Raw genomic sequence first — 25,722 nt, forward strand, 5'->3', positions numbered from 1 at the left:
TCTGGAAAAGACTATGTATTTTCTGGAAAATTTTCTGGAAAATGCTGGAAATACCAGGTGTTTTCTGTCTCCTAAACTAAGTGTTTTTGAGACTCCTGTCAAATATTACATACAATCAAGTTGGGGTTTTTTTAAATCACTATTCACAGATGTTTCAAAGACTGCAAAAAGCAAAAAAAATTAGCTGAAATTAGGAGAAACAGTAGACACCACATGAATTCAGAAACAGGCAGAAAATAAAAGCATAATTTTAAATTCTGGAATTATTAGATATTTAAACTTAATCTTCATTGGCATTTTTATCCCAACCCAACAAGATTTCAGGAAACTAATGGAACTTTATTACTTTTTTCATGCATGCAACTAAGGAATCCTAACATGGAATACATTCACTGACATATCGCATGGCATTCTCTCCCTGTGGCAAGTCTCCAGATAGTTGTAAAAATGTACGATCACTACTCAGAGCGTATCACCAACATGAACTTCCCTATGGTTGCTTATCAGAATCAACTAAGACTATAACCAAAAAAAAGAAACAAGCCAAGGATATAATACATTATGAATAACACATATTCACGTCAGGTGTATTGAAATCCTATTAAGAAGAGTTTTTCTCTTATTTTAATTGCTAGTTACCTGTGGACTGTGTTGATTTGTTCCATGAGGATTAGTGCCGGAAAGAAATTTCACTAACACATGAATGAGGTTTGGATCTGACACCAACAATTGGGCAGTACTTTCCTGAGCTCCAATGGCACTGCTTGGACCAGCTTGAAAATAAAGACATAAAAATTAAATCTGTAATCTTAAGCATTAAGCGTAAATCAAACATTTATACTGCATATCCCTTATACTTATTTCATGATGTGTAAATATTCTCAGCAAAACCAGCTACCGAAAGCTGCTTACTCAGGACTACAATTTCGAGTGTAGAGTTTTCCATTAAGTACAGATATAACTCCCCCAAACTGTTCCATCAGTGTTCCAAGCTTGCTAAGGCAGTATTCCTGAAAGTAGAGCTTCATTTTGTAGAAGCAATATGTACAGACATTTTGATTTGTTTCTCTTTGCTAGTCCAACACTTTAATAAGGCTTAACTGCATTTGTTAGTTTGTCAGACAGAGACCACATGTTCTATTATCCTGTAAACAATCAAGATATTTTTGTTCTTGGCACGTTCACAGACTTCCCATCATTCACTAAAACTGTAGGGAGCTTAACAGATAAGAACTTTGAGGACCAGAATTAGAATACACCCTTCAATGATCAAACAAATGAGCTTTATTAAATGTGAAGTCTTACTGATTCAGTAGTGGTATATTGAACCAATTCAAAACACAACTTGAAAAAGCATAGCTACGTACTAAATAAAAGTACGTATTCTTATAATATTACACCTATCTAAATGAAGTTACAGGTTATTACATGCTGAAGATGCAATCTCTTTCAGACTATCTCATCATATATAAAAGATTAAGTGAAGAGGAAATGATGGTCTGGTACAAGAGCTTGGCTGGCAACCCTTCGCATCCCAAGATAAGATTCTTAATTAGGGAGGCCGTTAAAAGAACCAAATCCTAAACTACTTACTAGTCATTCTGTTTAGCAGAGTCTTCATCATTCACAATAATTTCCTTAAACTAAGGAAAGTTAAACTAAAGATCCCAACCAGGAGGGAAATGTCTCCGTCAAAAACAGAATTAAACCCTGACTGCTTCCATCTCAGTTGAAAAGCTTTCAGAGCAAGGAAATAAAAATAGCATTCGAAAGACACTTGCTATAAGAAGAAATCCTTAGGGGAAGATGGAAGGAGAAGATAATTCACAGTAAGTTTTCCCCTTATCAAATGCCATTTTATTCTCAAACTATAAACAGATTTCTTGCTTTAGATGAATGCAGAAAACTAATGCTGAAAGTGTTTCTTGTACAGCTATACAAACTATTTTGCATTGATTTACCAACATTAGTAGTGGAACAAGCCTGTATGGCTATGACCGATGGCATGGCAATAGCTGGAGTTGAATAAAAGCAAGAAAGCATCCCACAGCATTCCAGTTCCAGTGTATTTAAGACAATAAGCCTGTTCTAGTTTACATTTGATAGTGCAAAAGATGAAAAGGCTAGGTCTTGTCTGGGTGGGGGACAAGTCTGGAAAAAGTAAGCACACAATTTCACAGGTTCTCTGAAAGAAAAACTGAACATTTCAGAACAACAGAGAAGCCTTCCATTGCAGGATGTGCCTTGGAAACATCAGTCTGGGTGTACTGGTCAAGTTTATTTTCCCCTGCTGAATCTGCACCCTTGAACATTTACTTAAGTAAAACATACAATACACTGATTTTCCCTCTAAGAAAACCAGGTATGTAGGTTGTTGTTGGGGGTTTTTTTTGGTTGGTTGGTTTTGGGGGGTGTTTCTGAGTGTATCATGATACAAGTTAAAAATGAAAATGACACTCAGGTCACTAAGAACACTAACTTGTTAAGCTCATAGCTCTTGCATGTATACTTAGACTTGTTATTGTACTGCCTTTTGGGGGTTTTTTTGAAAGAAGTTCCACTTATAAACTATTTTGAAATTTAAGACAAATCACTATCAGTAAAATTACATTCAACTGCGGCTGACATAACTAATCAAAATGAGAAGTTAATCTGAATTTATTCATTTTCTGTAACTTTTCATTGTTTCAATGTAACTGCATCATTCAAACTTTGTGTATGACTTCAGTTTTGAGCTAGATGTCACTTGCGTTCATCCAGAAGTACTGAGTATCCAAATTAATTTTAAAGTAAGTGTACAAAGTGCCCAAAATGTTTATATTTTTATTTGAAAAAGGGACATACTTTTGTGCTTTCCTGCATTCCTGAATGGTACCCTCATAGACAGAAGGTATTTCATTTTCTTCAGAGACCTTGAATCACCTACAAAGTCTATAATGATCAGCATGACAAGCAAGACTGCTATTCAATGTTCTTCTTTTTTAAAAAAGAAAACAAAACAAAACAAACTCTCCATTGAAACTACAGCTTTTAGAATATGTATGCTTGCATTTTTCTGAACAGGGCACATTTGGGGTGTAGCTTCAATTCGTTTAATTTGTTCACTTGGTGTTTCTTTGAAGGTAACATTATTTAAAAAACTCCAGCTTTTTCCTGCTGTGTTCACCTTCACTTGTTAGGTCTGTACTGTAACTGCTTAATTAAATCTGGCTATTTGTGAAGACTTTACATCTTAATACAAGCAGATGTTACGTTAGAACTTCCCCGGAATTGACAGTCCCGGCCCATCTCCTCTTGACAAGCAGTAGCCAAGTCCACATGCTAACCCTCAACTCATTTCCTTCCGGGATTAGAAGGCTCCGTAGTTTTTCTACTGTTCCATGATAGGGTTGATGCCATAACTGAATAAAAACGTCTTCGTTACTTCCTATGTTATTTTATTTTTATATTTTCTATTTAACAGCTGGAAATATCACTGCCATATAAAAACCTACTTTTTTTCTACATTATATTCGTAGTCTGACATGTTTTGTTTGACATTCTAACTCAGATTTCTGGATGCATCTACATTATCTGCTCTGTCAGGTAGTGTTTATGCTCAAAACACTGCTCTCAAACAGTATTTCTGGTGACAACAATAACAGATAAGCAAAAGGGCATGTGAGGAGAGCACGAATAGTTCTTCCTAAGGGAACAGATGAGTAAATGCACTATGAGAACAATTTGACAGATGACAGCTGTTTACTTTAGAGCAACTGTAGCTCTGAGAAATTTTTCTTAGCCAGGTATCATTGTAGGTTTGCTTCTACCTACGTTCCTTTACACGGCATTAAATGGTTCTAGATGTCACCCATCAAATACTGATTTTAAACACCATCCTTGCAAAATTTGTCCCTGGATCTTGTAACCAATTAAGGTCATTGTTCTGAAAAGAAATGGCGGGGGTATTGGGTTTATCCCTGAACAACATCTTGCAGTCCTCAGATAAGAGCTTCTGAAGCACAGAAGTTACACAGCCTGAGCTCTCATTCTGAAGACATTTATCAGCACATAATGGCATAATGAAATAAGATTTTCTGATCATGAACTGACCTCCCCTAGACAGTGGTTGCTTATTAAATCCCAACATAGGACAGTTCCCAAAAAGAATCTGCCCTATACTCGGGTGGGGGGAAAAAAACTCAACTAAAAAGCCTTGATTACTACTGGAGAGATCTGGGGATTTGGAAAAGTAACTAAGAAACAGCTTTGAAAGTAACATCAGGATGAGATGTCTAGAACCACCTCATTTCTCATCACAAGATATTCTAATTCATTGATCTCTTGAAGAAATTGTGACCAAAACTGTAATCTTCAGAGTACAATAGTTCAGAAGTGGGTTCAAAGAGACTACTTGTAAAATGCAAATAAGGCAAGACCCTTATCTGGAATGGATGGAACAGTATGAAAAAGCACTGCCCTTTCCCTGCCCCCCCCCCTTTTTTTTTGCCTTTTCGTTTCCTTTCTTCTTTTTAAATGAAAGACAGGGGAAAACAGAATGGCTGAATGTGAACATATGTATCAAATGGCAATAACGAATTTCAACTAAATAAAGCAAACTTAAGAAGGAGGTTCTCTGAGAAGGCTTTGAGATCCAATGGTTTAGAAAAATAGCGATAGTGGGATTTTCTCAGTGCTAAAATGGCCACCTGCAAAAAGAGTTTAGTGAATCATCTATAAGTGGCTACACCTCTAAGTTGTTTTTCAGTTTCTGAAACGGCAAATATGATTATCTAATGAGGCTTATGTCAAGAAGAGGTGCCTTCTTGCTTATTGCATCTGAAGAGGTTCATTATACCTGAAATCATCTGAATAAAATATTTTTGGTGGTGGTGGTTTTTTCATCAGTGAAAATATTCTGCAAATGAACGCATTTGGTGGCTTGTTGTATTTTGGGTATTAAAAGGGGAAAGAACCTCATTTTATAACCATACACATCTAGCAAGACTAACCTAAATTATTCCCAATGAACTGTAATTGACATCTTAGTAGTTTAAAAAAAAAAAAAAAAACAAAAAAAACCCAAACAAAAAACCCTAACCATAACCTGTCAATACAGTGAAGATACGTGAACAATTTGTACTTCATAGCTTAAAACATTACAGAATTAAAGAGGATACAAGAGAAACTTGACTCCAAAGAAAGCTGACATGTCACTTACATTTCACCAGTCTCAGGACCAACTTGTCTTTAAATGGTTCGCTCTCTACCAGCTGTATATATTAAAAAAATCCAAACACCTATCTCTCCTGGAAAGCATGATCTTGAAAATTATAAGTTGATGAAAACTCCTGTGAGACACTGTCTGTAATGGCTTAAGAGACTATTATTAGTCCCAGTTCTGAACTAAAGCACACGGAAACTAAAATTATTGATTGGAGAAGTGCTCTGATGGATCCCACCTTCAATTGTCAAGAACTGAACAGATATTATTTCACTTCTTAAATGTGACAACTCAGTGCCATTGAAACAGAATATTATCTTGAATTATTAGCTACTGAAGAATCCTGGCACAGAAGTTATCTGATCGGCTCTTAAACCTACGTAGCTCCTGGTTCTATCAGTGAGTATGGGAAAAGGGGCAGCATCATTTCTGTATCAGAAAAACATCAATCTCTCTCATAGCACCTTAATCATTCCTCTCTGCTACCTCTTCCCATAGTACAAAGCTAATTCCCAAGGATCATTAGCTAGTCCTAAAATTCATTTTTAGAAGACACTGCCAACCTTCTTACAATGACATTTTCTTTTACTACTAGAGTTTCAGTTTCCCATGGTACAAGTAATTCAAGGAGCCCACTCTTGAAAAGCCTGAAGTTATGGAGAACCAACAAAAGTACTTCTATGACAAAAGGAAAATTCTGGTAGTCTTTTGGATGGGAATCAATACTCATTTGTACGTCCCTCAAACAGGCAACATAAAAAAACCCCAAAACTTACCATTAAGCTGCATATTTGTCATGAGAGTTAGGCTATGAAGCACAAGGCACCATGTCCGGAGTAAGGTATTAGGATACCATGCCAGAACTGACAGGAAGCTAGTTACTGAAGCTGTCAAGAAAAACATGTTTTTCCAAGCTTTAATCTTCAGGGTATTACTATAAATGTCTTATTTTTTACTGTAAGGTGCTACATTTATTATTGTTAATATTATTATTAATATTATCGTTTGTTGTATTTACTTTGTTTTGACAAATTAGGAAAAGAAGCCTCACCAACACTTCACAGGAACTGGCTCACAGAACTTTCTACAGTGCCCAGACCCTGACATCTCAGAGAAGACTATGCAAAGAAATGAGTTTCAAAATGCTCCCATGGAAGTCAGCGTAACAGGTTCATTATAGCAGGCATTAATGTTTTGGACTATCACCACAAGATACCACAGATTTTCTAAACTATACAGTATAACATATTATAGAAAAAAAATAATTTGACATGTCTTTGTACTAGATTAGTAGTCTGATGCCAAAAAGTAACAGGGCTTCCACCCTCCGCCGACTCCTTTGATAATAAAGAGATTATAGGATGGTATACAAGGAGAAGAAATTTGTCAGAGAAGTGCATACGGGTGTACAGCTCACCTTAGACTAAGAAGTGCATTTTAAAAAGTCCTCTTGGGAGTAATGATGAGTTAAGAACCACAAATTTTACAATCTAATTTCTGAGTAGATTATGCAAATTCAAGGAATCATCTCTCAGTTACATACTAGCTACACATTTTTCATGTTAAGAAGATAATAAGCCCAAGAGCTCTTTAATAAGAACACAGAAACTATCCCAACACTGATTTTATCAAGAATACTTCTTGTAATACTTTTTGCTTATTAGCAGAAATTGAGTACTTTAAAAAAAAAAAAAAAAAAATCTTATCTTACACTTCCTGAAAATAAAATTTCCCATATTTAATGTATTTTACCTTGGTTCAAGGAAATGACAGGTATTCGGTTAGCATTATAAAGGAAAATATCAGCACCACTATCTTTACTTCCAGAGGAGCTGGAATTCAGACTTAATGTGAGCCACAACTGTAAAAGGGATTCAAGCTGAAAAAAAGGGGAAAAAACCACTATCAGACCAAACTCAAGCGTTTTTCCAGAACTCCAGAGCATAAAAGGTTATCTGTTTTGATTTTAAAAGCCTTACCTACATTCTCAGCTGCTACTGTTTCACTGATAACACACACTCACTCTCTCTCCTTTACCGGATTTGAAGATTCTGATATAATATTCAAGGCAAATTCAGCATAACTAGCAAATGCTTCTGCTATGTTTTAGTAATTGATTTCTTCTAAATACAGTTAAGTTTCTATTAAGAAGTTTCTTCAAACTTATGTTAAAAGAAAGCAGCTTTACACACTGCTCAGAAATGTCTGTATCATAACCTTACACCTGTAACACTGGTTTGCATGTAAGCTTTTGGAATGTCTCAATATAGTCAAGTGATGTTTACCAATCAACCAAAATTATTCAAAAGGCCAATTTAATTACTGGGAAACCTCCTTTACTATCAGAGAGACACTGATGCTCAGTCTGAATAACTCCCCTGAGGAAAATAACTATTTAGATATTCTGGGGAAGCATCAAGGTCCTTTACACCACAAACTGTATTTTGGATGAGATATTTAAAGAACGATTGAGGGATGAGTCAGCCACCCAATTAAAATACAAACAGGCAGGCAGGCACCTAATCACTCATATATAGCATGCGTAGCATTCCTTTGTACATATCAAGAAAGCGTTGCTAAACCAATGACTTTTCAAAAAGCACATTTTTAATTTTAACGTTCAGGATCATTGGATAATTCAGGTTGGAAGGAACTTCTGGAGGTTACCCAATCCAATCTTCTGCTCAAAGAAGGGCCAAAGAAGACGTCAGACTGGGTTGCTCAGGGGTTTATCCAGCTGGGTTTTGAAAACCTCCACAGATGCAGACTGCACACTTAGTGACACTCTTCACTAATAAGCTAACAATTATCTTTCAGCGAACTTATGAACTTGTTTTTAAATATGAAAATGTATGCCCACTTTTTCACTGTAACAAGAACTGTCTTATTCGATAAAAGCTTTCAGCAGCCTGTCTATTACATTATTGGTACTGTTGTCCATGACAGCTTCATAAGCAATAAAGCATATAACATAACAGGTTACTTGCATCCTAAGTAGTAAGAAGTACAGGAAAACAACTTTCAAATTTAGAGAGAAATCCTATCAAAACATTTCAAAGTTCAGAATTCTATACCTGAACATGGTGGACTTGTAGCATGGAAAAGAGTTTGTTGAAGCATGCGCTCAGCATAGGTATAGATGACAACTGTACAATCAACTGGGCATTTTGGTTAGCAGCATGTAATCCTCTTAGCAATGAATCATCTGTTCCGCTAGGAGACTGGGTTACTAAAAAACAAAACAAAAAGTACCATCCTTCCATGGATTATTTTGTGAAAGTTGCTAAAAGTAATCCTATATTTATTTCCTCGCATTTTATACTTAAGGGAAAGACACTTATTTTATAATTTACAAGAACATCTTCAAGGTAGTGTTCAGCTGAGTTGGACTACTGACTACCATACTGTAAAAGGCATACTTGAATATCAGACATCTCCATCTTCACAAAAACTGTTTGGAAAGTGAGCCCATACAAATAAATTTTCACAGTTCTTGCTAAACACTTATTACAGGAGTGTCCTGATAACACAGTGGTAAGACAAACACTTGGAACATCTCTTTCATGCATTATGATAAAACTATTGCAGTCAATAATAAAATTCCAGAGAATAAAGGCTGAGGATGTCACTAAACCTACTCCATCATCAGATATTCAACTAATGACTGCATGCACATTAAGGTACCCGGAAAGCTACAAAGCAGCACATCTTAACAAGATGGGCAGTACAACTCACTGAAAATACGTTCAAAAGTAAATTGGCATCGTGAGTGTTTTTATAACATAAAGCTTACTGAACAGCTGAGTTCAAAACTCTATTCAAATATTTTCACTTTCATCACTGAATAAGTGAAACTGTCAAGTGCAAAGCAGCTTTCAAATGGCTAAAATCTCACAATGAATGCACGAATGAAGCTTCACAAAAGCAGGAAACTTAACATTCACTTGCAGCTTGTCCTGGTTTTGGCTGGGATAGAGTTGATTTTCTTCCTAGTAGCTGGTACAGTGCTGTGTTTTGGATTTAGTATGAGAATAATGTTGATAACACTCTGATGTTTTTAGTTGTTGCTAAGTAGTGCTTATCCTAAGTCAAGGATTTTTCAGTTTCCCATGCTCTGCAGCAAGCAGGTGTGCAAGAAGCTGGGATGGAGCATAGCCAGGACAGCTGACCTGAACTAGCCAAAGGGGTATTCCATACCATGGAACATCATGCCCAGTATATAAACAGGGGGGAGTTGGCCAGGAGGGGCAGATTGCTGCTTGGGCATCGGTCAGCGGGTGGTGAGCAATTGCATTGTGCATCACTTGTCTTTTCTTGGGTGTTATTTCCTTTTTTTGGTTATATTCTTTTTCATTACAATTATTGTTAATGTAACTATTATTATTATTCGTTAGTAGTGTATTTTAATATAATAATTATTAGAATTATTATTATTAGTTAGTAGTGTATTTTATTTTACTTTAGTTATTAAACTGTTCTTATCTCAACCTACGAGTTTTACTTTTTTTTTTTCCCCTCCTCCTCCCAACCCCACTAGGAGGGGGGAGGGGGAAGCAGCTGCATGGTGCTTAGTTGCTGGCTGGGGTTAAACCACAGCAACCTAGATCGGAAAATGAAAACAATTCCTCCATTGTAGTATAATGCACTGTAAAAGAAATCCTGCATATTTGATCAGTTTCACAAAATGTCTTAAATATATGTATACACATAATTCAAAAGTCTGAATAAAGAAATATCTCTAAAGCTCGGCCTAACAAGAAAATTCAAGGAAAATATAACTTTTTCTAAGCTGCTAAGTGACTGCAGAAAAAATTAGTACAAATTTCAAAGCATCATGGTCATTATGTGAAGAGAATGATTTGACAACATGTAGTTACATGTAGGAGATGTGTTTGTTAATGCTTGTAGAATGGAATCAGCCTCCAGGGTGGACATCATTTTCAGCATCAGCTCAGCCTGCTGTTCAAGTCCAACTTCTAGACGTGCATCTAAAGCTACACAAGGCAACAAACAGGGTAAAACTGAATTATATCAAAGACATATATAATTAGTTACTCTAATTTTCTGTGCAAGCAATATAGATACACAGACACATTAAACTGAAAAAAAATCTCAGTGTCACTAGCAGGAAGATTCACTTCTATATATGATGGAAGCAGAATGTAGAAACTTATACTCTGAACTGAACATAAGATTCTTATAGACGTGAAATATATAATTAATAAAATACTAAATTTCTGTGAAACACAGTCACTTTAATATCACACATGACTAAATCTGCATATGTTTAATCCTGTTTTTCCTAAGGTAATAGCTCTCAAACAAGAGCCAAAAAGCTGTTTTTCCCCAGTGTGGCACAGGAAAGATCTATCACCCCAGTTCAGTAGCACCCCTCCAAACTAAACAAGTATGCCACCTCATTCCTTAGGGTAGAGCCAACTATTCAAAATATCAGCCAACTAGAAAACAGCTTCCAAAATTTCCTGAGAAAACACGAATGATTTAAAATTGCCTATAAGTGTGTGTTCAAAAAAGTTAGAAAATGAGATTTTCTGCTGTTAGGCTGTTTTAAATATGAACGTCACATAATATTCTCACAGAAAAACTGTGGCATATAGAAAATTTAATTCTTTCCACTTAATGCATGTAGAGATTGTTAACATAATTTGATATGCAACAGTGTCAAATACAGTATCACAGAAAAGAGACCCTGAACAGAACTTTAGTTCATTGCTTACCTTGAGAGACTGATACGCTCACAGTTTGTGATCCATTTTTCTCTGTGGTTACCGGTGGTTTTGCAACTGGAATTCCAACGCCTCCAATGTAAGGATTGTAATTGTAGGTACCATAATCGGCACCCCAGTAATCGTACCAAGTGCTGCTTATAGGCTTAAAAAAAACAAACAAAAAAACAATAAAAAAAATAAACAGCAACTCTTTAGACTGCCCAAGTACAAAAAAAAAATTTGTAATGACTAACAACAAGTTACAAAAAATTAAAACCAGAAGATTGGATCCAATAGCTTTAGAAAATTTTGTTCCAATTTTTATTGCAGTATAAGCTACCGAATCCTTAGTGATTGTCAAAATCCAGCAATGTAGTTAGCTAAAAGATTCAAGAAGCCAATTTGAAAATGTTATCATCAGTTTTTATCCACACATTTGTACCATATTTTAAATTTGTAAGTGGAGTATCACAAAGATATTTTGAGAAGTTATTTATCAAGACAGAATACTATATTATTAATTGTACTATTAAAGTACCTTGAAGCCTCAGTGAGGCTCAGGGATTATTTGTACTGGGCTCTGCAAAAGAAAGAGTTGAATAATCTCTAGTCTAGTGTCATAATTTAAGACACTAAGAAAGCATATGGATCACAAGAAAAAAATAGTAATGTAAGACTGTATGAAGGCAATTTGTGTATGCCTGTCTTTTTAATGGCAAGATCTAATATCAGCTGCCATTTTACAGATACAGAAGCAAATCTTAAGGAGGATTAAGAATGAAGAAGTGTTTTTCTGGCTGTTTTTTAGAGGACATCCAATCAGGCAATAAGATCATGAAGATACCTGTGGATGAAGTGGACTAAGGAGTACTGCCACATGAAATGATAGCAGAATAATGGAGGGGGGAAACATCAGTAACACAAAAATTAAGGAATAAGTGGAATTTTTGGTAGGGTGAGATTTAAAGAAAAAAATCTTTACATGATAGATAATCAGTGGAAGGACATATGAGGGAATATGGAAAAAAAAAGAAAATTTAGTGTTGTCTGAGGAAGTGGTGAGAAAGATAATTTAGGTTAATTCAAATGAGGCTGAAGGTTTAAGTCAATAGTGAGAGGAACAGGAAAACGCCAAATGAGAGCATCATGCTTATGGACAGAGAAAAGAGACTCAACATTTTATTATGAACAGTCGTGTTTCTTTACAACCAAAATATTTTTGTTTTTTAATATACCTTGACAATATACTACTACAACTAAATGTAATTTTACTACCTCTGATATGTTTAGCTTCCATTTTAAGTATGAAAGCATTTAATAATTTTCTTGTTCCACAGTGAAATAAGTTTTGAAGTTAGTTGCTTCTCTTCATAGTCTGAAGCTGGTCTGAGCACTAGCTACTGGTGACTTTTTTTTTTTTTTTAAACACAATACTAGCAATATTAACTCTTAAGATCAATTGCAGAAGCAAATGGCACTCTATTCTTAATAAAAAAGGACAAGACTAGATCTTATTTTTCTTTTATCTTAAGCTTTTGTTGTCTTTAGCATGTGCTAAAGTATGAGTAAACTCAGAACCTCTTGTTTATACACATATCTTCATACAAAAGCAAAATATTTTGTGGTCAACTGAGATATGAATACATCTGAGATGTGAACGCAATCTTTACATTCTTTCCTGTCATTCTACATTAGATCTTTATAAAAAGCTAAAAGCAGGTCTAAGACATCAATTGCCACTAATGAAGAAGTGTAACAGAGAAAGGATTTTACTATTTCACATGTAAAGGTTATCCTGAAAACTCAGGTATGTCATACCTTGAAGACTTTGGCTGCAAGGGGATCTTTTTCCAAATCAATATCCAAAGGATCAATATCAACTTCCATCAGGTCTTGCAGTAATTCAAGGTCAATGTCCTTATCTTTTTCCAAAGATGACAAAGGTGGAGCACCTTTGAATGATTAAAAAAGTATTAATACTACCAAGTACAAATTATAAAACAGGGATATATCATACACTTAATGGATAATTTTAAGGCTTTTAATATTACAGCTCTTAGTGGAAAAAGTTAATGAATGCAATCAAGTTGCCTTTTTTAAATAATTGGAGAAATAACCATTTTTTACTGATCAGATGTAAAACGAAGTTGAAGAATTGCTCATATTCTGCCTATATTTTCAGAAACTAATTATCCTATCACCAAAAATTCTTTACTGGTATTTTGATAGATGAGTAACAGCAAAGGTTTTCTTTACTTTTTTCAGTATACATATATACGTCAAGATTATGGAATAATTTACCTGTGATGTCATGTGTCAAAGGCTCATCTATCGTTTCCACTAACTGAACTGTGGACTGCTGGAGGGAGTCATCAGAATCCCCAGCCGAAGCTCCAGCATCTTCTCCCAAAGCACTTTCTTCCATAGCTTCAGCTGCTATAGGTGCCAACAACTCTCCTATGTATTAGATTAAGCAGACAACTCCATTTCAAGCTTTATTCCAGTTACAAATTAACATCCCAGTGTCTAGGCCAACTGTCTGTTTTTCTTCATCTAGCTCTGAATTCTCAAGGGCTACTTCTTAAAGGGGAGGAGTTCTGAATAATTTTCAAATAATCAGGGTCATATAAATATTAACTTTTCAATGCACAAGTCACTAATTCAGGATTGACTGTAACTGCAATTTTAAATTGCATTTTTCACACACTAATCTCAATTTTATGATTTTTTAATTTATTTTTTACTATCTTAATAGTGTCAGCAGATTCTAACATAATAATAGAAAACCCCCTAAAACATTAAAGGAAGAAAGTTTCAAGTGTAACGTACATTCTGAAAAATATGAACTTAAAACAAACCTGCTAGAATATCCTGCAGCATACAAGTCAGAGAATACTGAGCCCATGCTCCTCCCCAAGAGATGTCTCCTCTGTTAAAGTCAGTTCCAACAAGAAGCAGCAATAGTCTTTCCAACTGAGTCTCATTTACAATCTCACATAAATGAATTGTTGGTCTTGTAGCATTTGCAATTCTAGCAAGAACCTATAAAAAAAAGAAATATATGCCTATTCATATTTAACACTATGAAAATCTGTAATAGCTTTAATTTCTATGATTATTAGGTTTTGCTTACAAGTAAATCAGGTATTTTTACTAGCTTAAATTTTAGAATTTTACAAGTGTAATTATACAAAAATATTTTTTTTAAAGTTACTTTTTCTATGCAATTTTGAAGGCTTCATATCGTGAGTTACACAAAAGGTGACAGATCAGAAAAACTACCTCACCAGAAATTACTAGAAATTTTAATGCTGCAGCTAATTTTTACCATCAAGCCAGCAAAAAAGCACTAATAGAAAGCTAATTTAATGCGGTCTCCATTGCAATTACAGAGTGATGTTCCATATTCTGTTTACCTTACAAACAAACAGAAGTAAATCTGCATGACAAGTAAAGTCCATGGACAAGAGAAAGAGTGCCAGCTTCTGCACTACAGAAATACAACGTTCATGTGCCAGTGTAAATGGAAGTGGTTCAATTTCTGGAGTTTCCTTTGTTGTTGACACTTCTGTATCTAAAGTAGAACGAGGCCATTCTGCAGTCCGACGTAAGCGTATTAAGTCCTTGAAGTGCTGCAGAAATTACGTTTGAAACAACAGTTACATTTTAAGACTAACCTCTAAATCTATTCCCAGTGAAAATCTGAGGCAGCAATAACTAACTGTAAAACTTTAATTAAAAAAAAAAAAAAAAAAAAGAGTCTAAGAATATATGAGAATCTGGAATGGAATTAAGGCTTTATTGGCAGAAATTTGTTTTGGCAGCATGTTATCTCAGGTGACAGACTCATAACCAAATTATCCAGTTCCGCGCAAGTGCCAATTAAGCCTTTATGTTTGCCATAAAACATATTGAGAATATGTGTTTTAGAAGTTCCTTTCATATTTCCACATCTGCATATAAAACTATGGTTACCATGAAGCAAACTGCATATAAAAATAGCTAATATGGAAATTTACCCTTATAAGAACGCTGACTTCTAAGTTCTTCTCATTAGATAAATCATCACTAATTTCTAACTTTCTTAATGCTTCCAGGGTACAAAGTGTCCATTAGCCACCATAAATTGAACTAGTCTGATACTTGATCAGGGCTCTGGACTACAACCTTTTTGACAGAGGGTCTACAAATTCAAAGGAAGAAAGAAGGTGCTTCTATCAATCCTCCCATCCACCAAGGGCACACATTTAGCAGCTCGGTTCATTGCATCAGATACACAAGCAATCTAAAATTAGGTAACACAAACGCCTCTTATAATCTCACTTAAGTAGTAGCTACCGAACTAGACCAGAGAAAGAACTATTTACTAACACAAAGGTTTCAGCTTTCTCCTAAATGCAATAAATGTTTTAAGTTACTCACAGCTTGTCATAACTGAAAGTGATTAGTAGGCGAAGTAGTAAAAACTGCATGGAATGCAACTATCAAGTGTACGGTAATGCCATAACTGGATGTTAAGAAACTACAAGGGGAAAACTCTTTAGTTCAACATGCTTTTTTGATGCAACATGGCTGCTATAAAGTGAAACTTAAATAGCTGGACAGCATATTTCAGCCAGTGACTCATTTAAAGATGTCTCAAGGGGGCCACCAGTGGAGTAGCCCCCTTGATATAACCTGCTGGAATAAAGCAGAAGACAGTGCAGGAAAGAACAGCTCATGACAAGCAGAGTTAGTGAAAACTTAGGGCTTTATTTTTATGCTGTTGTTTAAATTTTGGTTGGGTTTTTTTCCCTCATAATTACTGGAAGTTGTTTTAAGATTTCCCTTTAGATTGCCTGTAAGGTCCAACATTCTATAATCTCTTGCCACAGGCCTACTTTCAGTCATCCTAACAGACATCAGTATGTCTGGAACTAGAGAGTAAATATTTAAAGAGATACCTAAGTTTGGTAGCTAGAAAGATTTACACTTTTTTTTTTTTGTTCCCTGCAAAGTCCATGTTGCCATCTCCAGAAATCCATAAATTTCAGCACTTCATCTCATAATCAAAATAATTCTTTAACTATCATATCCACTCTCAGTATCTGGGGCTTACTGCAAGATGCCACAACTTACGTGATAAGTACTTTTAGGAAGTTAAGCAGCTTCTGAGAAACTCAGAAAACATTCTCAAAAGTCATATTTATTAGTTTGAGGAGACAGTCATTGGCATGATTATTTTCTGATTACCCAACCAGGGGAGTATCATGCATAAAAGTTAGCCATATAAAATATTATTTTACATTTCTCTTGGTATACGTTATCCAAAGCTTAAAGATATGACTGGCACTCCCAAAGCTACAAGATTATTAGTGATTTTGGCCACGACTACTTAAAAAAAATCCCTGTAGAAGGATAAACTATTTTTCACAGTGCAAGAAATTTCCAGATGGCTGCTGTTTTCAGCATCAGAATATACTTGATAGCAGCCATGATGAAACAACTTTTTAAAATAAGGTCAATGTAGGACAAAAATGACTTTGCAGGAACAGGTCTTTTCACACGAAGGACAAGAAGTCAGTTAGTTTCAGAGCATCATACCTTTGAAGTAGCCTGCTTTAGTTTTGCCTGTTCTACTAAAAGTTTGTATGATGATCCTTTGTTGCTTTGTATTTTCTCTTTTTCCATCTGTTCCACCAAAGCCTTCTGTTTTGCTTTTAATAAGTTAAGTTGCTAAAAGAAAATGTTAATAGGAAAAAATGAAAATTTAAGCAATAGGATGTTAAAAGGATCAGTACGTTCATATGATAGCAATCTTCAGTTCAAATCGTAACTTGAGCTTTTAAAATACAGTTTATATACAATTTTAACTAAGACACCATAAGATGCTACTAGCAGACCCAGAACAGATGAAGTTTAAGAAGAAACAGTATTTTTAAAGGAGCTCAAGACATACATGCCCAGGGTCATAAAACCTGCATGGTTGCATTTAGAAATGAAAATTTTGTGTCTTAAGAATTACCAACTTTTAAATCACAGCTTAGGTGCTTGCACTCAGGTGTACCCAGATTTATCTAGAAAGTAAATTATATTTATTGTCCAATATGGGCCACAGAGTGCAATAGTACACTCCAATATCTGTTCTTCCAGCAGATCCCATGCCCCACGGTTTGAGACGAATGTCAAAGCAGTTAGGCAGCCTTTAGCTACAGAATCAGACCTATGCAAAAGCAAGGCTGAATGAGTCCCAAGGCCAAAGCTGTTCTTTCAAGAAATGATATATACTATAAATGAGATATACTTCTGTGAAAATAGCCACTACCGTGCTGGAAGTCACCTGTTTATGGTGCACAAGCTGTTTTCTGATCTTTCGGGAATACAGTCTATCTAGGCTACTGTTGCCTTTAGTAGATCTGCTCAGGCTCTGAGTGTGAAGGCTATTATTTATAAAACTCCACTGGTTTCCTAAAGGAAATAGAAAAAAAAAAAGGAGATATTAATCCATCTTATTAAATCTCACTTACCTCCAGAGAAAATAATTTATGTTGCAGCAATGGTTAGCACCTCCATACACTAAATACTAAAGAAACAAGCAAAATCTAACTCTCCTAGTGTTATGCAACTAACACCACTGACGGTAATATTTCTGTGTAATTTTAAAATGCAGTTGTACCATCTTGTCTTCATTATTTTTAAAACATATAAGTAGGTAAGCAAGACTGTCCTAACTAAAAATACCTGAACAGCTTCCATAACACAAAAGCTTTACAGTTTTCATTTTTAGAAAAGATGTTAAAAAAAGCCACCATAGCTAATCCACTTTAATAATAAAAAAAATAAACAGACAAAAAATGCATTTAAAAATACTGGATACAAATACCACGGTAAATACCAAAGCAGTTATGAAGTCATACTATTGCCCTTTCTCACAATACAAACTGTCTCAACATGGTGTACTCTCAATTGCCAGGTCCCGGAGACACAGGATAACATACAGACATTTTACAAACTAAAATCAATCCTGTATTTTTCACTTCAAAAAAATGAAAGAGGTCATATTTCTAAGGAGAAGGGGACGTAAAGAAGCAGACAACAATGCAAATAAAATGATCACAACATCTGTTTTTAAAATCTCATTTTTCAAGTGAATTGAAAATACATTTTAAGTATTTGAACAGCTCCCAAACCAATACCCATAGAAGCAAGTTTTGATAATAGGTATTACATACCTGTCAAAAATCGTTCCCTCTCTTTTCCATTCAGAGGTTTCTTGGCTGTGGCTGCTTCATCTTCAACAGTAGCTACGTAATCCAAAAGTCTGGACACCAGCATTACAACCCAGCTGATCATGGGAATGTCTAAAACTCCTTCAAAAGAAATAGATTTGAGTGCCTTAAAGTTTTGAAGCCATAACAAACTAGTTTTAAAGAAATCATAAAAAGCATTAGATGGCACACATTTCACTAAGCCACAAAGATTCTGCTCCCTTTTTTTTTTTTTAAATGAGGATGAGCACTCATAAATGAAGGAAGAAATCAAACATTCCGTATAGAACTCAGGTGCAAGAGAAAATGTCACAGTTCTCTTAGTCTGATTAAGTCAGAAGTCAAAAGCTTCACCTATACTGTTAAAGCTAAAAATTAAGCAGCATTTTTTTTTTAAAAAAGGCAAAAATTTTATGTCTATATTTCCTAAATACCAAATGCAGAATGACACCTGCTTGCATTAAAGCACATAAATTAAACGTCTCAAATTCCATGGTGTGAAATTCCATCAACCAGGGCTCCAACAAGACAGTTATAACCGTGCACCCAAATACCTTCATTTTTACTCGTTTGTTAGTGTATTTTCATGTAGTCATTTGAATAAGATGCAGGAGAGCCAAGACTGAATTCAGACTAGATGAACCATGCCAGCAGCACTAATGATTGGCTATTGCCTGTTTCAGTCTCACACATTAAATGCAGCATTTTTGTACAGGCAGAAGGGAAAATAAACATATCTTACACATCATGCAAGAAAAATCTTTGTGTGCATGCGCAAATCTAAATGAACAGTTCTAAAGTGAACTCATGAGTGCTCAATAAAGACCAGAAACCTCCAATTAATGACCACTTAATCACGGTCATTATGCAAATGGCATACTTTTATGTATCAATACAGCAAAGTCATTAGTACTAGAGGTTATACGCACATTTTCATATCTGCGCACTGTGCTGAACCACATTTAACTACACTACACTTTTCATGCACTGACCTCAAAAAAGCTTTAATTAAACTATTATTAATTCCAGATCAAACAGGAAAACTAAGGCACAGAAACAACTTGTCCAAAATTATATGTAGCTGCTGGCAGCCCAAGCAATACGACGCAGGCCCTGACTGTTAACTCCAGTTTCCTGTCCACATGGGCAGAAAGCAGCCCACCCCAAGCAGGCAGAGGAACAGGAGGCCTCCCCATAACAAGACCTGAACAGGAACTGAAGACTAAATTGCAAGAATAGAAATGAGTAGCACTGGTGACTGCTACACACCTTTTTGGTTGGCAGAATAAAAAGAAAGGAGCCTGCTGCAGAGTGAGGTATATACCTTTTCATACTTCTGTTCAAACAAGTGTATTTCTTTTCCTTTTATCTCTTAAAAAAAAAAAAAAAATTCAGCTTCTCTCCCCTCCCTCCAAGTGTCTTTTGCTTATTCCTTTTCTTCCCCCTCTGCCTCAAAGTTTATAACTTCTCTCTACCCACAACACTCACCTCTTGCTCTGATTGTCCTTTGTTTTCTGACTTTTTCCCCAGTAAGTTTTCACCCCTTTGACCCTTAGTTATGCATGATAGTTCTCGAATAGGAATTTCTTCTGCTGTACTTGATGCTTCCACCACACATAATAATGCCCTAGTACTCACCTGTACTGTCCAGGAGGAAGGAAGCTGGAAGACCAGCAAATAAAGCTCTGAAGTATCAGTTACTTCTGCTTCCTAAAGTCCTCCGTGAGGACAACTAGTAAGGCAAGAGCTATGAAAGGAATTGGCAGCTGTGGGGAGAGTGCAAACAGAGGTAGAGGAGACGTAAGCTTGGGTTTGCCTCAAACTAGTTAGAGACTACAGCAGGATATGGCCAAGATAGAGAAAGTACACGGCAGACCAATGAGAAGCAATAGGACAGCTTCTGACACCAGCTGTAGGCTTGTTTACATCAGGAGACAAGGTAAAAAGTAAGGACAGAGTCTCTGCTGGCGTTTACCAACTTTACAACGCTAAGAATTTAAAACAACATATGTTCTACAATGCTCTGCTACATGTACGTAACAAATGAAGTAGCCCAGAGTTTGATGTTTTCAAAAGCAAGCATTTTCTTCAACCTTAGGGCAGCCAAGAAAACACTCAAAGAAAATCAAGTTTGGATAATATAATTTCAGTAATTTTTAGGGTGAAAAAAAATGTAAATTCCTTGTGATTACAAAAAACCCCATGTTGTTTGCAGAAACCATGCAGATACATCTAACAAACTTGTCTTCATAACCGCGTTTCACCTCAAAAGCTTGAAACTTAGAAAGGATCTCATGAGCAAAAAGGGGCGCTTCTTTCCAAAACATTAAATTCCAAAGTCATTCACTAGAGCCACTAGAGCTGTCTATACATTGGATGTTCCCCTCTCTTTGTTAAAAGTTTAAAGCTTCCTAGCTGAATTAAAAGCAACCAAATAGATTTTGCTCAGGTTTAAGGGGCGGGAGGGGGGGAGAGGGGGGCAGGTAGGGGGATGAATCTCTTTTAGCACCTAAAGAACAAGAAGTTTGAGCACATTTTAAAAGACAACTGTGTTTTGGAAATACAGTAAACAAGCAATTTCTTCTTTTAATACACCAAAAATTGTGAGCTAGTCTCTCAATTTTCTAGCTTATAATGAATATGAAAATATAGCTTCCCAAATTAGAGGGCTACCTTCAGTTCTTCTGTGCACAGGCAAATGAGGTTGCAGTGGCGACAGCAGGTTATCCAGGAGATTAAGTAAACTTTCTAAAACACCACTGTTGCTAAGCGATCTTTGGCCAATGCAAGAAAGCAACATGAAGACCCTAAAAACAAAATTTACAGATTTAAGATTTTATTTCTTTTTCAGATCCAGTAATATTCTGAAACACCCCTTACAGAACAATATTCCCCCAGGCTTTCATCTGAGACACAAGCAGATTGCTACAGAAAGAAGTACTGTCGCCTAGCAAGTGAACTGGATTTCACTTTCTATTGTTGTAAGGATAATGCAGTATTTTAGGGCGAACATTTTCTCCTTCACCCTCAAGAGGTCAGCAGAGCATTCCACTTCATACATCTGAAACAAGATCTCATCTGTTTTATTTCCTATTACATATGATATACTGAATAGCAGGGATAGAAAATTAAATCCACGTATTCTTATATCCTTGAATTAACTCATTTTAAAAAATTACGAAAATACAAATGTTGCTGTCCAAAGAAGGCAGAAAGCCACAGAACAGCAAATATGTTTGACTGAAATAAAATGCTAATATTTAGAATATCGAAGACCTCAATCAATAATCTGAAATAATCAACACATCTAACATTCGATGCTCAACTCTACGCTTGTTTGCTCTTATCTCAGACAAATCTTTTGTATTAAATGCTAATAGTGTGCTTTCCAGTCTCAATCCTACTTCCAAATGCATTAGAAGAGCAGCTCTATGATGAGGGTACATTTAAGCCTGATAAAGGAGAAGGCAATACCAAGCCTGCTAGGTATGCGAAGATCTCCAAGCAAGGAAAAATAGCAACTTACTGTGGTGCAGGCACCAAATAGGTGCAATAAGTAACTACAATCAGACATTCATCATTTGCAGTGCTTTTTGGGGACTATTTCTTGAATCAATGGAATAGATGGATAAGTATTCTTCAGTCACATTTTGTCAATTCCACTGTTATGAACAATGGAATTACTTAAGTGATCCACAGGTAACATATCAATATAGACTTACACCTTACCTGTCTTGTGGGAATATGAGAAGTTGCTCTGAATTGTATAATTCCTGAAGTACGTTTGAGAGAAACTGACCCCACCATCTTTCTCCTCCACAGAGCTGAACAAGCAGGAGGCCAGTATGCAATCTTATCTTTGGGGTTCCACTGATACATAGGTGTTTAAATAATTCTTCACAAGCTTGAGCATGAAAAGTACTTTGCAGAACCACAGGAACAGAGTGCCCTTTTAAGAAAAGAGAACAAGCAACTATGTTTAAGGAGACAATGGCTTGAAAACATAGGAGGAAAAAAGTTTGCAGGAAGTTTTTAGAACTATTATGATTAGACTAATTGGCATGGGGGGGGAAGGAGGAGGGAACACATGGGGAGACAGTAATTTGCAGGTAACCCTTAAAGACCATTTGGTCAAAACCAAATCAATTTCATGTCAGTGCAAATACCCCCATGGAATCTACACAAAGCAAAAACCAAACCATCATTATGCTTAAGAACAAACTGACACAGAAAATTACAAGACAGACACACCTATCTATCAGTAGAACAATGTTCTGCTTTGTTTTGTGGGGTGTTTGGTTTGGGTTTTTTTATTTGGTTTTTGGTTTGTTTTTTTTTTTTTTTGAAAAAACCACCACTCCTACTCAGACTGTTCAATTTCGATTCTCCAAGAACTCTTTCAATGGCAAATTTAGGAAATAAAAATCCTTACTGGATATTAAAAATCATGAACTGAGTAGAGATACTGGTTTTATGACTTCCTCCCGCTCCCCCCCCCCAAGCAATTTCTGCTTCCCCTCCCCACTTCTAACTGCCTAATCCATCCCCAGTGTTGCACAGGCTTCGATGCTCACATATCCTTCCACAAGCTGATTCCACCTATGAAAACAACATGAGTATTCTGCCCGGGCAGTCTTTTGTTACTTCAGCAAACTGAATCAGCCCGCAGAAGGATCAGATGACTATGTGAAGAAAGGAATATACAGCCAGGACTACAGAAAAAGGAGAATCACCTCGACACCCTCTCCTATCCTTTTCTGGAGCAGGAGGTGGTTAGGTCAGCTTGGTGCCACTGGTGAAACTTTACAATTTATGTTACCAGCTACTAAAATCATAGTAAAACATATCTGAACATAGTTTAAAAGCTTTATAGTGGGTAAGTACAGATGAAGAAATACAAACCCTTGCAAATTGTTTCTACTAACACGACAAAAATATCAAAACCTCAAAAAATACTAACCATTGGAAGAATGAAGCAAACTAAGCAAAGTATCCAGTAAGTATCTAATGATGGTGCGTAACTGTTCTGTGGATGACATCTGAATCAACTCTTTTGGATCAGATTGCTCCTTCAGTGTTTTCCTGCTTGCACCTAAAGCTACTTTGAGCCTCTGAACAGCATGGTGAGCCAAGTTGAGTTGAAGCTGTAGCTGAATGCAGTCCTGGTAAGCAGAAAATACTCTGCTATCTTCTTCTACTGCCTTGTCTGGCTTTCGTAAAAAGTACTGGGCATTGTTAGCACTATTGAGTGGTGGCAGGTCAATACTCTGCAGAAGGATTTCTAACCGATGACAGGCCAAATTGTACCTAAAGCGAAACATTCCAACACACAATTCAATAGACATTAGCAAACAGCAATACATTTGACAGTCACCCTGCCAGAAGATGACTTCTGGTCCATTTTGAATGCACTGTTAAAACAGATATTGAAAAAAAATACAGTGTAGTCTTTGTTACTTCTATAAAGATATTCACTGTAACAACTCGACAACAAAGGCAGAGTTTTCTTTGGTCTGAAGAATATCATGGGAAGAAAAAAAAAAATCTATAACATTATGATATCCCAGTGTTTTAAGTTAAAATAACTAGTAAGTACACATATTTTTTTCTTCTAACCTGCATTGTATGTCTTCTTGCAATGCAACCATCATTGCCAAATGTTGGTCAATTTCTGGCTGATTTGCAGCTTCACCTTCTCCTCTGAGGGGATCGTGCATTAGTTTCAGCTCATTTTCAAAGGGTAAAATATAGGTATGGCCATAATAAAATCCTAATGGGATTTTTGCTCTGGCATTTGTGCTACCATATCGACCAATAACAGTGATCTGAAAGAGAATGCAACTATACTGTAACACAATTGTATCAAAACAGGCAAAATAAACACCAAGTCAAAAATTCATAAAAAATTTATAGCCAACTAAAGTTTGGTCTGAAAAGAACTTAACAGAAAGTTCACATACTAACAAAGATGAAGAGTTTAAAAGATAGAGTATGCAGCCTATCTCCTTTTACCTTCATAAACCTGCAAACTGGGGGTGGCAACAAGTCATGTAAAATAAGTGAATGAGTGCTAATATCAGTAGCCACTACCAGTCGCCTTCCATCCACTTCTTCTCCTAAAGTCCAGATGTCAATTGACAAAGATGCCAAATCTCCACAAGTGGGAATCAATACATCTGTCAGCAATATAGGTCTTCCAAAATCTAAGGTCACGAATCTTCTTGCTCCTAGGGCAAAAAACACAGGATTGCCTAAAACACCAGTGCGTGCTAACCAGTGAAGAGGTATTACTTCTCAAACAATAAAGCCATTGTTTATATATTGTTCAAAAGGTGTGTATTTGAGGTTAAAAATAGCTGCACAATCTCAGAATCTCTCACTACAGCTTGCACCCTTTGAAAAGAAAATTTTGGCTTCAACTTAAGTTGTTATGCTTTTTATGCATTATTTCAGAACAGCTGCTCTGTCCAGAGACCCAACATATTCTCCCACCCCCCAGGATTTTTCAACTTGATAAACATCACTGAATGCTGGGTCTTAAACTTCCAGATATAACAGAAATGCAAACTGAGAAATATCCTTTCTTTGGAAAGCCAAGTGAGATTGCAGCTAAGCAACTTACTTAAGATCCTGGAAAATATTCCACTTCTTATTAGAAAACGTGTCAAAATTATTATTAGGAATTCTGGTTTTACCTGAGTGCATTCGCTCTATAATAATTGACTGATGAGGTGGAGGTTGAAGAAAATGTGAAGCGTGAGATATTGCAAGAGCAAGACCGGATCCAAGTGGATTCTGAGGAGTGGTAAAACATCAGTAAAATTAAGTCATTAAAATCTATGCATTTATAATAAGCTGTTCTTTACAAAAGACTGTAAGAAAACCTCTTGTGATTTAAAGATGTACAATTTTGACAACACCTCACTACATTTAGATTTGAGCATGAACCATCAAAATATATTAACTACTAAGTTCAAAGGATTAATAACTCCTTATACAGTTAGGCTAGCTCCAATTAAAAGAAACCATTTGAGGTACTACAACAACTCTATCTTGCTTTCATAAGTCTTTCTTTTCATATGGTCTAAATTCAGTCATACAGTTTTCACATTTCATCCAAATAAACAGATATTTACTAGCACTCACGTACAAATTACATCCTGATAAGGCTTACAGCATCTTGTTTCTATAAGAAAAACAAATAAAAATAATTACCGTTCTAGACTTGCTTGTATTTTTGTTATGTGCTGCAAGGTTAACTGTTGGGGGATCAATGACTGAACCAGGGAAAAGCTGAGCAAGCTCTGCATTAATAACAGCAGAAACTGCCTCATTAGGTGGAGTCAAAGGTGGAGTCATGAATAGAGGAGTTGTTTTTGGTGTGGGTGGAATGACATCTGAAGGATGGATGAAGAACCCTGGGGCTGCTACTGGATTAGAAGGCACAGAGTTGTGAACAGGACCAACTGCTGATGCTGCTGCTGCCGCCGCTGCTGTTGTCTGATGCAGTTTTGCTTCCAGCTTAGCTTTCTGTGGGGAAAAT

At 36.0% G+C, this 25,722-nt stretch overlaps 1 protein-coding gene across 1 annotated transcript in view; it reads right to left on the minus strand.

Moving 5' to 3' along the window:
* BIRC6 (baculoviral IAP repeat containing 6) overlaps positions 1-25,722 on the minus strand; it is a 192,058-nt gene that overhangs the window by 99,960 nt on the left and 66,376 nt on the right. Inside the window, 20 exon segments of the mRNA XM_050894500.1 lie at positions 640-773; positions 5,980-6,090; positions 6,956-7,082; positions 8,278-8,432; positions 10,081-10,197; positions 10,942-11,095; positions 12,751-12,884; positions 13,234-13,389; positions 13,791-13,974; positions 14,349-14,564; positions 16,516-16,647; positions 17,252-17,379; positions 18,144-18,281; positions 20,853-20,986; positions 21,909-22,128; positions 23,140-23,486; positions 23,796-24,004; positions 24,192-24,406; positions 24,875-24,974; positions 25,395-25,709. Of these exon segments, the coding sequence (XP_050750457.1) occupies positions 640-773; positions 5,980-6,090; positions 6,956-7,082; positions 8,278-8,432; positions 10,081-10,197; positions 10,942-11,095; positions 12,751-12,884; positions 13,234-13,389; positions 13,791-13,974; positions 14,349-14,564; positions 16,516-16,647; positions 17,252-17,379; positions 18,144-18,281; positions 20,853-20,986; positions 21,909-22,128; positions 23,140-23,486; positions 23,796-24,004; positions 24,192-24,406; positions 24,875-24,974; positions 25,395-25,709 (3,426 nt within the window).

The sequence above is a fragment of the Gymnogyps californianus genome, chromosome 3 (genome assembly GCF_018139145.2).
Source record: "Gymnogyps californianus isolate 813 chromosome 3, ASM1813914v2, whole genome shotgun sequence".
In the NCBI taxonomy this organism is placed as follows: domain Eukaryota; kingdom Metazoa; phylum Chordata; class Aves; order Accipitriformes; family Cathartidae; genus Gymnogyps; species Gymnogyps californianus.